At 38.9% G+C, this 15,645-nt stretch overlaps 1 protein-coding gene across 4 annotated transcripts in view; it reads left to right on the forward strand.

Annotated features, from left to right (window-relative positions):
* Nucleotides 1-8,199, forward strand: part of RC3H1 (ring finger and CCCH-type domains 1) — an 86,914-nt gene extending 78,715 nt beyond the window's left edge. For all 4 annotated transcript variants that reach the window (XM_089515984.1, XM_089515983.1, XM_089515982.1 and 1 more), the window contains one exon: nucleotides 386-8,199. In XM_089515984.1, the coding sequence (XP_089372110.1) occupies nucleotides 386-539 (154 nt within the window). In that variant the 3' untranslated portion in view covers nucleotides 540-8,199. The remainder of the gene's footprint in view (nucleotides 1-385) is intronic.
* The last annotated feature ends 7,446 nt before the right edge of the window (nucleotides 8,200-15,645 follow it).

Here is a 15,645-nt window from a genome sequence, read left to right on the forward strand (position 1 = left end):
AAATGATATCCTCTTTTTATGTGTGATCTTGTTTTACTATATTAAAATTCATTTAAAATTTTGATAAAATTGGTTTTGACAGACATGCTTCACCCTAAAATTAAACAATGTCAGAAATATGATTTGAAACCAGTTCCACTTCACTTCAACATACATGTTTGTCTTCAGTGAGAATTTAGGGCCTTTACTGTGACTCTTAAAGCTGTGTTTGCTGTTGTGTCACAAACTTCTCATCATAGATAAAGCCATATTATTATTAATGGGGGCAACCTGGCATAATAGAACCAATCACGTTCAGGTTCTGAACTTTATTCAGTTTCTCTCTCATCTCTCCTTACTCCATTGCTATTGATGTTCATTTCACTTTTTGGAATTAATTCCTCAGCAATGATGTTCCAAATGGATCAGCTTCAACCCAGGAAAATATTGGCCTTCTCACAAACAAAACTACAGCTCTGAGCTTGTCGGAGGATACTGAAGGGGGAGGAGATGACCAGGACACACAGAGGACTGGAGCTGCGCCCACTTCTGCTCCCTGAAGGAATGAGAAATGTCCCTCCACTTCTGTCAAGGGTTACAACTTCCCTTCCTTGGGACAATGGGAGACAATGAGCAAGAACTGCAACAACAGCAGGGCCTGAGACAATGTGCACAACACCACTAGTAGAAACAAACCCTGCACATAGTTCACATTAACACATTTTTTAATTAAAAAAAAATGAAAATTAGCAGTATCTGCAAGCAACTCAGATTAAATTTGTTTTTGTTCTGTGAATGAACTTTATTTTAATAACTTTGGATGCCTTGGATGCCAGGGCTTTAAAAAACAGATATTATATATATAGACACACACACACACTCTGTTTGATTAATTGTATGATCTTAATGAGGTAGATTTTTTTCTTTTATTTTGGTATTATTACATACCCAGTGTATAATTCCTTCTAGGCCTCTTTTCTCCTCTCCATAACAGGCTCACTCACCATTGCTTTCTGTGAGTTAAAAAGAAAATAGGAAATGCGAGATGAAGTAGGAAGCTCTAAATTTCCTGTTCCTGTGTAGCAGAATTTTGGAAAGTAACTCTCCTCATAGATGCTAGATCCTGTCATTATCCATAATATTTTTAATGGTTTGATGCTTTAGGTTGTGAAGCATTTTATGTCACCTCAGCAATAGTAAATGTCATAGAACAGGAAAAAAACCCCTCAGAGCTGAAATGATTTTTAACTGATTTCTGAAGTGTGTAGCAGTGCTTAGCTGTTCATCTGATATAAAATACACTTTTGAAAGGCAGCACCTGTATAGTAGCTGCATTGATGTGTAGATGAAAGACGACGACCATCTAAGTAGGATTAATCTGGAAATAAGTGTAGGATGGATTTAAATGAGATAAAGATGTGGGGATTAGGATGAGAAGTAAAGGTCACTTTCCTTGCTTCTTTTGTATGTCCAAAACAGCTTCTGCATTGTTTAGTGCATCTTGAGAGTGGGTGTTGAATGATATTATAATGTCAGGAAGCTTTGTCATCAGCACATGCAGAGAGCTGTTAAAAGTTTGATTTTTTTTTTTTATGTGATGGTAAAGCGTAGAAATGAGAAATGCACACCCCTTCTACTTTGCATTTCCTCTTACAGTCTTGATTGTATCTAAACTTGTTCTTAGACGTTACTGACCCATTTTGAGGGGAAATTCATTGCACAGTCAGAGCCTTCTCTGGATAAAAGGGACAGTTGGCCTCCAAGAAAATCAAAGTTCTAATTTCTATTTTTACTAGTTCTGTCTTAAAAGCAACACTCTTCTGGACCTACATAAGATGGAAAATCTTCTTGTTTCTCTAGATTCCATTGCTTTTATAACTGCTCTTCAAATGCCACTGTTGCAGGCTATGCAATTTTGACTTTTTCCTCATTCTCTCCTGTTTTTATATGGGCTGAGAAACTCTGAGTGGAAATCTTTTTAAAAGCTTCCATGCATCTTTTAGACTTGTTTCTATATATTAATTGGACTAGTAAATCTCAGAAAACACTGGCTATGTAATAAGTTGAAGCATTGCTTTGGTTGGGTAAAAGCAGAAGATTATTAATCTTGTTTTAGGTTATTTTTCTTCCCTTAGAGTAAAAACATCCTTCAGCTGTTTTGCATCTATATGATAAAACAAAATGGGAGAGGATACAGTCCTCTGTTGCCTACCAGTAGGAGAGTCCAAGCAGAACACTCTTCTGAGTAGTGATTATTTAATTTGCTTAGTCAAGGCACCACATTTATATACTATTTCACATTGAATTGGATTCTACCCTGCAGATCTCACTGACTAAAAATCTGATACACATAGTGGCTTGGGATTCGAGCATTCATTTTTATTTAAAAAATAAATAACTATGTATGTATATATACACAAACATATATATGCAGTTATATCTGTATATACACATATATAGGGGGGTATTTTAATAATTTTTCACATGAAGGCAGCTGTTATAAAACACCTGGGAGGTAGAGGCATTGAAAAGAACTTTCAAATGGTATTTTCTCTCTCTTCCACTTCTCTTAAACTACACTATATCATATATCAGAAATACTTTCCCTTCATTCTATCACCTCCACACCCTTCCATTAATGTCTGGTAGAATAACTTTTCTTTATAAGAACTGCTAGGTTGAGAATGTCCATCACAACTTTCCACTTTCTTAACGAGGCAAACAAAATAGTATCAAGAAAGCAATGAAACAATCAATCTGACTAACTTTCTTTATAAAGATTCTTTTTCATCTCTTTTCTCACAATGCAGTACATGTTTTCCATTAACCAAAAGCATTATTCTTAATATGATTGGCCTAGTCCAGAATATTGTTTTTTTTTTATTTAGAAAATTAAACCTCATATATTAGAAAGGAGATGTTTTTCTGTTCTAATTAGTGTTTACTAACTACAGGGAAGAGAGAATATAAATTTTCATACTGCTAAGGTGTGTATGTTTAAAGATATATATTAATGTATAGTAACTATATAGAGCAGGATCATTCTTCAAGCCCAGCTGTTCCTTACCTACATGTGTTCATTAGCCCATTTCAAATATTCATATGGCTGTACATTATACAGTACGCCCTTGCTATCCATGGGGGATCCGTTCCAGACCCCCCTGTAGATAGCAAAAAAGCCAAGAACTTAAATCCTGTTCTTTTCAATTAGCGTGCATGCCTGCTTGCACCTTCACATGCACATGCACTGCACCCATTGAAAAAGCTGGGGCTTGCCGTCTGTAGAAGTTCAAATTGTAGATAGCAAGCTCACAGTTGGCACAGGCATGCTGTATGGGCACATTTGTGGGCAAGGATAATACAGGTATACACATTCCTGAACTCCATACTGTACATCTATTAATTGAAATATGAAGAGAATGTGTGAAAATGGTATTATTGACACAAGTGAAGAGGTTTCTGCTATAAAATTACGTGCTCAATGTGAGCTTGAAAATGAAACCTCTTAGTATTTGTCTCACTGCCTTCCTGTAGTTGTACTTTGTGTGCAGTGTTCTATTTAGGTTAATGTCCTGTTTACACAAGCAAATAGTTTTGTTTAACCTGTGTAAACCCCATTGATATTGGCTTAGTTTCCTGTTTTCTTTCTCCTTTTTTGGTGAAATGTAAAGGTGAGCACATAGCAAATGAAGAAAAGAGAAGTTTAGGTGAAATGTACTGTCTTTTAAGTGAGAGAATCTGTATTAATGTAATTCCCACCTGGCATTACTGTAATCTTTTTCTTGTGTCCATATACTAAAACTTTGCAGTACCATTTAATATGTGGGCAAGATAGGAATCCTTTCTTCCATGTAAGAACAAAGATGGAAGAAATACTAAGAAACAACTCCTGTGCAATAACTGAGTGGCTTCCTATTTTCTGAATCTTGAATTGAAATTAGTATATAAACTTTAGAAATATAAAATCAGCTGGAGATCCCCCTGCATCAAAGGAATGTTTCCCCTCATTTGTGGTTTCTATCCAGTGGTAGAATTCAGGTTGATGTATGAAGTCCATAACATGTTTGGCTTTTGAAACCACCTATAGGTTCCAAAATCTGTTTGTCTTGCCATCAGCTTCAAATCCTATCCTTTTGGTCACTGAACAATTCAGAAAATCTTTGCCTTCAATCAGTGAGGAAAGATTGAAACAAATAATACATGTGCATGTCTATGCCATGATCATAGGTGACTACTTAACCTTTTTTGTATATGAGCCTAGGTTTGTGACACACTGTTCTGTGAGAAAATTAGAATCAGACTCACAGATGTGATTAGTGAAGCATTTTAGGATTAACACTTTCTTTCCACTGTGGTGTTTATTATTTTTCTTTTAAATCCCTTATTCACTTTAAACACTGCTAAAATGCACTGAGATGAATGAGATGTGGCCCCTCATACATAGCTGCTATTACATTGTAAAGTAGGCTTTGCAATCTGTCTAATTTAAAAACTGCTTGATGATTTAATGTCAAGCAAGTTTTATGACAGACTGCAGGTAAATTTTAAAGAAATTAGCTAATGGCCCAGATTTCAGAATGACATTAAAACAACGACTAGGTGTATGCAGAAATTTAATTCCTGCTCCCTTTCATGCACATTTAAAACATTTTTGTTCTTAGCCTATCAAAGTCACTTGAATGTTTTTGGCCACTCAGGGGTTGCAGAATGCATTCTGACTTTTCTATTCTTCCCTCTTGTCCTTTCATATGTCCTCTTCAGACATGCCCTATCATCTTCCATGATCATATACCTGTTGACAGCTTGCTGCCTCAAAATATAGCATTCAGATGAATTTGCTTAGCCAATAACTTCTGTGAAGTTGCCTTTTCTAATGATGTTATTACTCAATGATGAACAATTGTGGTATTGCCCCTACTGGTAGGCAAATGAGGGGGTCTGTATAAATCTGGGAAAATAGCCTTTTTCTTCAAGGAGAGCCAAAGACTTGTATTTCATTATTTGTTTGTTTTTGTTTTAATTTTCCTTTTCTACTATTTTACTGGACTAGCCAGGCTGAATTTGAAATCTTGTGGTGTTTTATGTTTTCAGCTATTAACAGTGATAGAAAAATGTAAAAGCTCATGACTGTCAAGCCTTACAAAATAGTGATGGTGAATTATAAGCACATTTCAGAAATGATGTGTTTAAGCATCAGCACACTTGCAGCCATTTAATCTAATACCTTTATCCATTTTTCAACAATTCTCGAACATTCTCCCACTTCAGTTTACAACTATCAGAGAAAGGGCTTGTTTTTTCTAAAAACTGGTCTATTTAATTTCATTTTTCCTGCTTTAAATTTTCTATTGCAGCACAGTAAACTTAATATAAGGATTTAAAAAAAAACAACAACTGAAACAAGACCGAAAAATAGAAGTACCCTCTAAATGGAATGAGATTTGCAGAAACAAATGCATACAAACACACTACATGCTAATTTTCCCAGATACATCTGTGGTGCTTTGCTGCAGAAAGTGTGCTAAGTTGTATCCTGGAAATGTGACATCTTATACTCATCTATCTGCTTGTCAAGCTTAACAGCAGCCCATCTGTTCAGAGACTCATCAGTGTATTCACCATAAAGACAGTAGTATCTAAGTGAAAAAGCACTGTATTTACAGTTCTGCTGACTTTAAAAGCATGGGTTGTTTTTAAAAATAAACAGTTCAAGGAGTTATTCTCCTAGCTATTATCCTCAGTCTTAGCCATATCTTTCATTATGATCTATGTGTTTCTGTATTCTTTCTATGGAATTTACCTTTTTTTGGTTTCCTGAGGTAGACTGGCCAGGTTGTAATCTTGCTACCTGCCTATTCCTTTCAAGTTACGCAGGCAGCAGTATCTGTCCCCATAACCTGCGTGCTCCTGTAAGCAGGACTCCTAATTTTACACCTATAGTCTATAGTGTATTGGATAGGAGTGGTGTGTATTTTCTCCCCTTCTCTCAGAACAAATGGAGGCAGACAGAACCTCCAGATTATGATCTGACAAACCTACCCAGATCAAATGTCTAGATATTTGCTTGGTTTAGTATCTTTTACTAAGTCAAAAATTAATATTATTAATTAAACTCAGTGGCATTGAGGTAACTATTGCCAGCAGTTATATTATACATCCAATCTCCACAATGATTTGTTCCAGAAAACCAGAAGTAAAGAATTACACATTGAGCATATTTGGACAATATTGGTAATTCATGGTTTAGTGTTAAAAACATGAATCACATCAAGAATCAGGCTCACATTTCCCTCTCAAGCCAGCCATGAGAGTGGAAGCTTTTAATTGAGTTTCATATTAAATGCAGCTTGTCATTTTCTGTGAACCTGGCAAAACTCCGACTAATCTCTGGTTTGTTGAAATGCCAGCTGCAAGTTGTAGTTTATTATACTAGCTTCTTTGAATGAATTGTTGGTTAAAATGAACCACAATTTAATGTTTAGAAATTGTAGTTAGTCAAGCATTTGTAGGACATGAATAGCAGCTAACTAGATTTTTTTAGAGGGAGCAGAACAAGATTTTGTGGTCATAGAGTAGGAATCCACAAAGCTCTACCAAAAGAAGGGTTCTTTCAAATTCACCATCACCCCAGTTTATAGCCTGACCTTGAGTTTTTTTGGAATTCAGTTTGAACGTTCAGCAGCAAGTCTTTGAAAATAGCACTCTGTGTTTTCCAGGATAACTTGTTGAGTACTCATCAGCTAATTAATTAAAATTAAAAAGTGACAAGAATTTTGATTTTGCCTAATCAGCCCAAAGATGGTTCTGTATTTACTAGAAGGATAGATCACTAGGTCCACATTGTCCCCCGCAATGGGGTTTCTGTGATATATACATTGTGTTGGATATGGCAGTAGAGTCTTGGCTGTTTTAATGAAATATTATTGCTCAAAAATTTTCATTTCTCCTTGAGATTTTGAGAGGCAGTGATCACTCCCAGTTTTCATTGTGATGATACATTAAGATTTTAATAATAGCTACAGTTACTAATTGATGACTGAATAGCTTCTGTTCTGATGACTAATATAAGTTGCCTGTGTCTAAATAACTTGCATATGTATGGCCACCTTGATGCTTTTTTTCACAAACAAAATTATCTAATTTTAGGTGAAAAATATTAACAGCTTGGGTTTTTTTCTAAAAGAAAAAATGTAATACTTAAAAATGCAATTTCTCTCTCTCTCTCTCTCTCTCTCTCTCTCTCTGAAAATTAAAGTATTAGACATGCTGATGTTACATGTATACATATCTTTATAAAACAAAATCCTGTGGAGTATTTGGTGTTTGCTATAAACAAAATTTGTTTGCTTTTGTGTATGGTAAAGTGTTGTTTGGCACAACTGTAAGTGGGAATATCTTCCACTCAAGTTCCACTGAATGTGTGGGATGAGTGCAAGAAGACCACCTCTGTGCCCTCTTGTTGTTAATGTTAGTTTGTTGTGGCAGACAATACTCACAAGTCTTTGGCATCCAAAACCAGATTGTGTAACTGGATCAGAATCCCACAACTGGATTTACATAGGCGCTCTTTCCAAGTGTAGCATTAGGTAAGACAGCCAGGGATGGGGAGCATGATTTACTAGTAATGCAAACTATGTTGCCAGCTGTCTTTACAGCTTTGTGTTTTAAGCTCTATACACACCCATAAAGGGATTCTCTGCTGCCTATTGTGAGTTTACAATTGCCTTGCAGTCTCTGCTTGCTATGTAAGCAGCCTCTTTGCTAACCATGTACCCCTTTCCTTGAAGGCAACCTTATCAGTAGCATGGTGGCATTTTTATTACTTTTCAAAGACTGGCAGTCAGTAATCTAGATTGTGCTCCTTATTTTTGTTCATCAAACCTTCTCCGCTTTCCCTTCAAGAGCCCCCTGGCCATTTCCAGTTGTGGAATTTCTTTATATGTGTGTGCATCCTTTATGGTTCTCTGTGTACATGAGGGGAGGGGGGATTAAGCCAAGTTTCCTTTGGTCTTTTTAGGATTGTACCAGTCTCCCCGAGACATTCTTAAGTCATTATCACCTTTTTGGGTGGAGTTCATTTTTTTAAATAACTTTTTTGACATTTTGGTGCATATATGCTTGGGATAAAGCTCATGTAATTTACCAATCGTATTGATTGTATGTGATTGTGCCCTGCAGAGGTATATTTAACAAAAAATAAAATAAAAATTTTAAAAAAAATAGTCTTAGGTGATGCTGATAATAAAGACTCCAAGACAGATTTCAAGCAAGTTGGTGAATTTGCTTAAAGTTCACAGATTTTACCACTGTTATATCTCGCATTCTTTCCCTTAACCCTTTGTCTCCCTCTGTCATTGTCCTCTAATAGGCCTCTCTCATTCCTCCCACCCTCAAAAGACATACTGTATACTTTCATGGAGAAATAAAAAGTCCACAGTAAAGGAGGTATGCACTCGAACAGTCTTTTAGAAGTTTGGATTGCTGATTGAGACAAAAAGTTTCCCCCAGACCTTTCCTCCTTCTAAGACCTTGTGTAATGATCCTCGATTTGGAGGATATATATTATTGTTGTTATTATTATTATTATTATTATTATTTGAAGGGGTGGCTCAGTCAGTTTGAGGAGCAGAAAGTGATGGTTTAAGAGGAATGAACCCTTTTACAAAGAAATGTTAGTGTTGTTTTAATGTACATTTTGGAGTTCTTTTATGTGCTTGATGACTATTGTGTAGTAAATAAATGGCACATGTCAAAATGGTTTCTTGCCCCACCTTCCCCTTTCAAACTGCCTCAGCCTTGTGTAGCTCCTGTGTCCAGTTTCAGGTATCGTGATATTTGTAATGTTTCATCAGTGACTCTTTCACTTTTTGGTGATGACTTTGCCTCCCTTCTGTTTATCTTGTTACTGGGTGACTTCAACTGTCCTGATATTTGCTGGAAGTCAAACTCAGCCTAATACTCAAGGTCTAGCAAATTCCTCACTTGCCTCAAAGATAATTTCATTTTCCAAAAAGTGGAAGAGGCAACAAGGGGATCAGCTATGTTAGATCTGATCCTAAGCAATAGGGATGACTTGGTTAATGGGATACAAGTGGTGGGATCATTAGGTGGAAGTGACCATGTTCTTCTGGAGTTTGTTATACAATGGAAAGCAGACACTGTGCATAGTCAGACATGCATTCTAGACTTTAGGAAAGCTGATTTCAGTAAACTTAAAGAATGATGATCCCGTGGTCAGGAATACTAAAAGAGAAGGGAGTTCAAGACAGATGGGACTTTCTCAAAAGGGAGATACTGAAGGCACAAACAGTTCCAATGAGGAAGAAAAATGGGAGATGTCTCAAGAACCCAGGATGAATGGCTAAGGAACTTTCAACTGAGCTAATAATAATAATAATAACAATAACAACAAGTTAATAAGTTTTAAGCAGAACATGTATAAGAAATTGGAAAAGGGGGAAATCACCAAAAAGGAATTCAATCGAATAGTTAGCATGAGTAAAGTCAGAAAAGCTAAAGCGCAGAATGAACTCAGACTTGCTAGAGAGGTTAAGAACAATAAAAAGGCCTTTTTTGGATATGTCTGCAGCAAAAGGAAAAAGAAGGAAACGGTAGGGCCACTATGTGGAGAAGACAGCAAAATGCTAACAGGGGACAGAGAAAAGGCAGAATTACTCAACACCTTTGCTTCATTCTTCTCAGAAAAGACAAAGGGTGCTCAACCTGAGGATGAGGAATTTCATCACATAATACAGAGAAATGTAAGGAGATAGTACAGGAACACCTGGTTAATCTAGATGAATATAAGTCTCCAGGACCAGATGAACTCCATCCAAGGGTATTAAAAGAACTGGCAAATGTAATATCGGAGCCATTGGCAATGATCTTTGAGAACTCCTAGAGAACAGGAGAAGTCCCAGCAGACTGGAGAAAGGCAAACGTTGTCCCCATCTTCAAAAAGGGGAAAAAAGAGGATCCCAACAGTTATCGTCCAGTTAATCTGACATCAATACCAGGAAAAATTCTAGAGCAGATCATTAAACAGAGAGTCTGTGAACATCTAGAAAGCAATGCCATAATCACAAAAAGTCAACATGGATTTCAGAGAAAGAAGTCATGCCAGACAAAACTCTTTTTTTAAATAAAATCACCAGCTTGTTAAATGAAGGGAATGCTGTGGATATAGTATATTTTTATTTCAGTAAGGCTTTTGACAGGGTTCCCCATGACATTCTTGCAAACAAGCTAGTGAAATGTAGGCTAGACAAGGCAGCTGTTACATGGATTTGTAATTGGTTGACCGGCCAAACCCAAAAGGTGCTCAACAATGGCTCCTTTTCATCCTGGAGAGAAGTGACCAGTGGGGTCCCACAGGGCTCTGTCCTGGGGCCAGTGTTATTCAACATCTCTATCAATGACTTGGATGACAGAATTGGGGGCATACTCATCAAATTTGCAGATGACACCAAATTAGGAGGAGTAGCAAATACCCCAGAGGACAGGATCAAGATTCAAAATGACCTGAATAGACTAGAAAGCTGGGCCAAAGCTAACAAAATGAAATTCAACACAGAGAAATGTAAGGTACTGCACTTATGGCAGAAAAATGAAATGCATACATATAGGATGGGCGACACCTGGCTAGATGAAACTACGTGTGAAAGGGATCTGAGAGTCCTAGTAGACCACAAGTTGAACATGAGTCAACAGTGTGATGAGGCAGCTAAAAGGCCAATGCAATGTTAGGCTGCATCAATAGAAGTATAGTGTCTAGATCAAGGGAAGTAATAATGCCACTTTATTCTGCTTTGGTCAGGTCCCACCTGGAATATTATGTCAAGTGCTGGGCACCACAATTCAAAAAGGACATTGAGAAATTGGAGCATGTCCAAAGGAGGGTGACTAAAATGGTGAAGGGTCTGGAAACCATGCCCTATGAGGAAAGACTCAGGGAGTTGGGGATGTTGAGTCTGGAGAAGAGAAGGTTAAGAGGTGATATGATAGCCCTGTTTAAATATTTGAAGGGATATCATATTGAGGAGGGAGCAAGCTTGTTTTCTGCTGCTCCAGAGACTAGGACCCGGAGCTATGGATGCAAGCTGCAGGAAAAGAGATTCCACCTCAACATTAGGAGGAACTTCCTGACAGTAATGGCTGATCGACAGTGGAAGAAACTCCCTCAGAGAGTGGTGGAGTCTCCTTCCTCGGAGGTGTTTAAACAGAGGCTGGATGGCCATCTGTCAGGATGCTTTGAGTGTTCCTGCATGGCAGGGGGTTGGACTGGATGGCCCTGTGGTCTCTTCCAACTCTACGATTCTATGATTCTATACATACAATAATATATGTCCATATAGAGAATACAGTCCCTTCTTTGTCCTTGAATATGATGTAGATGAATTAAGTATACTATTCATTCTTCAGAGCAATATATGGAATAGTCCCATCAGGTAACATGAGGAGATATGTCTTTTTAAAAAGTTTTTTTAAAAAATTAAACACCATAATTACTAAATAGATAAAAACACATTTAAAACATAATTACTAATTAAAGATATAAAAAATAAAATAGAACACACAATAGACACTACTTGGTTTAAAACCACTACTTGGTTTAAAACTGCTTGAATAAAAACATCTTCACCTGCCAGGAAAAAGAGCAGGGAGGGGGCCAACCAGACTTCCCTTGGAAGGGAGTTTGACAGCCTGGGAGCATCCCTGGAAAAGAGGTGTCTCCTGTTCCCTCACCAGGTATGCCATGAAGGTGGTAGGTCCAAGAAAAAGCTATCCCCGGTAGATCTTAAAGCTTGTGCTGGCCTCTGTAGGGAGATAATCCGGGTGTACAGACTGGAGATAAAAGCCAGCCTGGGCAGGGACGTAGCCAATGGGGGTGTTCTTGGGGTCCGGACCCCCCCCCCTTCCATTAGAAAAATGAATGGTGTGTGCTGCTGCACCGCCACACCCAAGCCCCATTATAATGGTGGCACTTAGCCTGGACCCCCCCTTCCTAAAATCCTAGCCACGTCCCTGGCCTGGGGGTGGATTTGGGGCATGGCTTCCGCATGATGCACACCCCTCTCCACCCATACTGGCATGATACTGTGCAGTGCCAAAGGAGTGTTAAAAAGCTGCAACACTAGCGGCTATGGTGCCCTTTCTGTGTTGCAAAAAATCCACTTTTTGCAGCTCCTTTTTTGTGCCATGGAAAGGCCAGATCGTGGCCCTGGTCCAGCGCTAAAAGGGGCAGTCTGTCAAGTCCCAAAGTCTTTCACATAGTCTGGACCCAAGCCATGTAGGACTTTAAAATTTAAAAACAGCACTCTTTAATTGTGCTCAGAAATGAAATGGCAGCCAGCAAAGTTGTTTCAACAAGAGTTGGGGTGCAGGGTCATATGATCCCAGCAGCCAGCACCAGTCAATAGCTTGGCCACAGCATTTTCAGCTTGCTGAAGTTTCCAACCAGTTTCCAGAGGTAACTTCATGTAGAGTATGTTACAGTATACCAAATATTATGTAATCAAGGTGTGTGTCACTGTAGTCTTCATTAACCATGGTACGTTTTCTACCCATTGCTCCACCTCCTAAATGCATGTTGGGCTACCAACCTGTTTCCTGTACCCTTTCTAAAGTTGCCTGTTTTCTCTCGTGTTCCTGCTCATGGACAAACTGACTTAGTCTCCTCAGACCTCGATGATAACTACTCAGTGGAGACTTCATTGCCTATCTACAGCCCAGATAATTCCTTCCCTCTTTTCTATCTCAGTGCCCTAAAGAATTTCTGCCTGCAGTGGCTAGCAGCTCCTTTAACTGTGAGTGTCCTTTCTGGAGGTTAGCTAAATGTAATAGCAGGAGTGGGGGAGAGTCTATAGGGGTTTACAGTTATTGGCAGTCCAGTCCAAACCGGTATATATGGCTAGGGAATAGTTAAGGGGCTCATATTCTAGGATCGCTTGGAGGGCCTCTATCTCTGCCGCCTGACTGGAGTGTGGGCAACCCATCCCTTGAAGTGTGAAGGCATCACTTACATGGATGGCTGCATAACTGGTTTGGGGTGAGCCAGCTACATGAGGATCTGTGCAGCAAAGAAGGTATGAAACAATTCAGCCTTATTTGCCCTCTGCTAGCATCTCACCATCTCTGCAGTGGCCCTGCCATTTCTTTCATAAAATCGGAAGAGGGCCATCCAGTCCAACCCCCTGCCATGCAGGAACTCTCAATCAGAGCATAACCGAAAGATGGCCAGCCAGCCTCTGTTTAAAGACCTTTAAGGAAGGAGACTCCACTACACTCTGAGGGAGTTTGTTTCACTGTCGTACAGCCCTTACTGTCAGGAAGTTCCTCCTAATGTTGAGCTGGAATCTCTTTTCCTGTAGCTTGCATCCATCATTCTGGGTCCTGTTCTCTGGAGCAGCATAAACCAAGCTTGCTCCCTCCTCAATATGACATTCCTTCAAATATTTAAACAGGGCTATCATATCACCACGTAACCTTCTTTTCTCCAGGCTAAACATCCCCAGCTCCCTAAGTCGTTCCTCATAGGACATGTTTCCAGACCCTTCACCATTTTAGTCGCCCTCCTTTGGACACGCTCTAGTTTCTCAATGTCCTTTTTGAATTGTGGTGCCCAGCACTTGACACAATATTCCAGGTGGGGCCTGACTAAAGCAGAATAGAGTGGCACTGTTACTTCCCTTGAACTAGACACTATACTTTTATTGATATGGCCTAAAACTGCATTGGCCTTTTTAGCTGCCGCATCACACTGTTGACTCATGTTCAACTTGTGGTCTACTTGGACTCCTAGATCCCTTTCATACATAGTCTCATTCAGCCAGGTGTCCCCCATCCTATATGTATGCATTTCATTTTTCTGCCATAAGTGCAGTATTTTACATTTCTCCCTGTTGAAATTCATTTTGTTAAGCTTTGGCCCAGCTTTCTACTCTATTCAGGTCATTTTGAATTTTGATCCTGCCCTCTGGGGTGTTAGCTACGCCTCCTACTTTAGTGTCATCTACAAATTTGATAAGTATGCCCCCAATTCTGTCATCTTTGTTCTTCCTCTTGCTGCGAATATATAATCAATCAGTCAATCAATCAATCAGTCAATCATCTTATAATTTATAGTTATTATTTTTAATCTTTTGGACAAACCTGAGCTCATTCTGAGCTTTAGCTTTTCTGACTTCCCCCTATATGTTCTGGCTATTTGTTTGTATTCCTCCTCAATGATTTCCCCCTTTTTCTTTTTCCTACACGTCTCTTTTAAGTTCTTTGTATATCTATCCTGGTTTCTTTAGACAGTTCCCACTTTTCTTTCTCATTGGAATTTAATATGTCACCTTTAAGAAACTCCCATGCACCATGACCTCCCTTCTCTTTGAGTATTTCTAACTATGGGGTGACCTTACCCAGTATTTTCATTGTTGTTTGTTGCCTTGTGCCAGTTGTTTCTGACTTATGGCAGTCCTAAAGTGAATTTGTTGCTGGGTTTTCTTGGCAAGCAGAGGGGGTTTGCTTTTGCCTTCCTCTGAAGCTGAGAGAGTATGCCTTACCCAAAGTAACCCCATGGGTTTCCATGGCCAGAAAGGGATTCAAACCTTGGTCTTAACAGTCATTATCCAATGCTCAAATCACTGCACCATGCTGGCTCTCATAGTATGTTAGTTTAGTAAATGCAAATAATTTCTGAACTGTCAAAGAACTCATAGAACTCAGCATATTTTTCATGTTAAATGCCACCAACTAGAAACCTCTGCTGTTACATGAAACCTCACTTCTAAAAGACAAAATATATTTACAGATCCACTCTATCCCAGTATTAATTCTGGAATTTGTTTCCCAGTAAGGCAGGATTGTTACAGTTGGGTCATTGGCAAGTAAACTCTGAAGCTTATTACAAATTCAGTACACACCAGAAACCTGTGAAAGTAGTAACAAAGTAGGCACTTTACTGTTTTAACAGGTATGCTGCATTGGCACATTGACTATTTTTATTATGTGGCTTAGTGGTTAACATGCTGACTCTGATGATCACAGGATTGGCAGATCAGCAGTTTGAGACCCAAGTCTCACAGGATGGAGTGCGCTCCCATCACTAGTCCCAGCTTCTGCCAACCTAGCAGTTCAAAAGCATGTAAAAGTGCAAGTAGATGACTAGGTACCACTTTGGTGGCACCTCTGCATTAAGTCATGCTGGCCACATGACCACAGAGTTGTCTTTGACAATGCTGGCTCCCTTGGCTACGTAACGGAGATGGACACTGCCCCGTATGGTTGGTCACAACTTGATAGTCATGTCTAAGAGGAAACTGTTACCTTTATAAACCATCTCCTAAATATTTTTGAGGAGTGGGATAGAAATTCTTAAGAACATTTGGACTATAAGTATATAAGTATAATTTGCCCTCACACTTTACGCCTGAATTGTGGGGTTATAGTTTTGTGAAACGCTGGAAGTTTGGCTGGACATTATTAGAAACCCCATCCCAGCCCCACAGTACATTTCTCCGTACCCCCTGGAATATCATAGTACGACTGTTAAAGTAGTATAGCTGATACTACTAGTAGAGTCGGACTGTATCAGTTTTACCCACACCTTATGGTACTCCACCTAGATCCCTCCTCATCCTGTCCTCAGCCCACCGAAACAAGAAGTACTTTTGTTAT

The sequence above is a fragment of the Sceloporus occidentalis genome, unplaced genomic scaffold (assembly GCF_023333645.1).
Source record: "Sceloporus occidentalis isolate IW3139 unplaced genomic scaffold, rSceOcc1.0.p SCAF_3, whole genome shotgun sequence".
NCBI classification, from domain to species: Eukaryota; Metazoa; Chordata; class Lepidosauria; order Squamata; family Phrynosomatidae; genus Sceloporus; species Sceloporus occidentalis.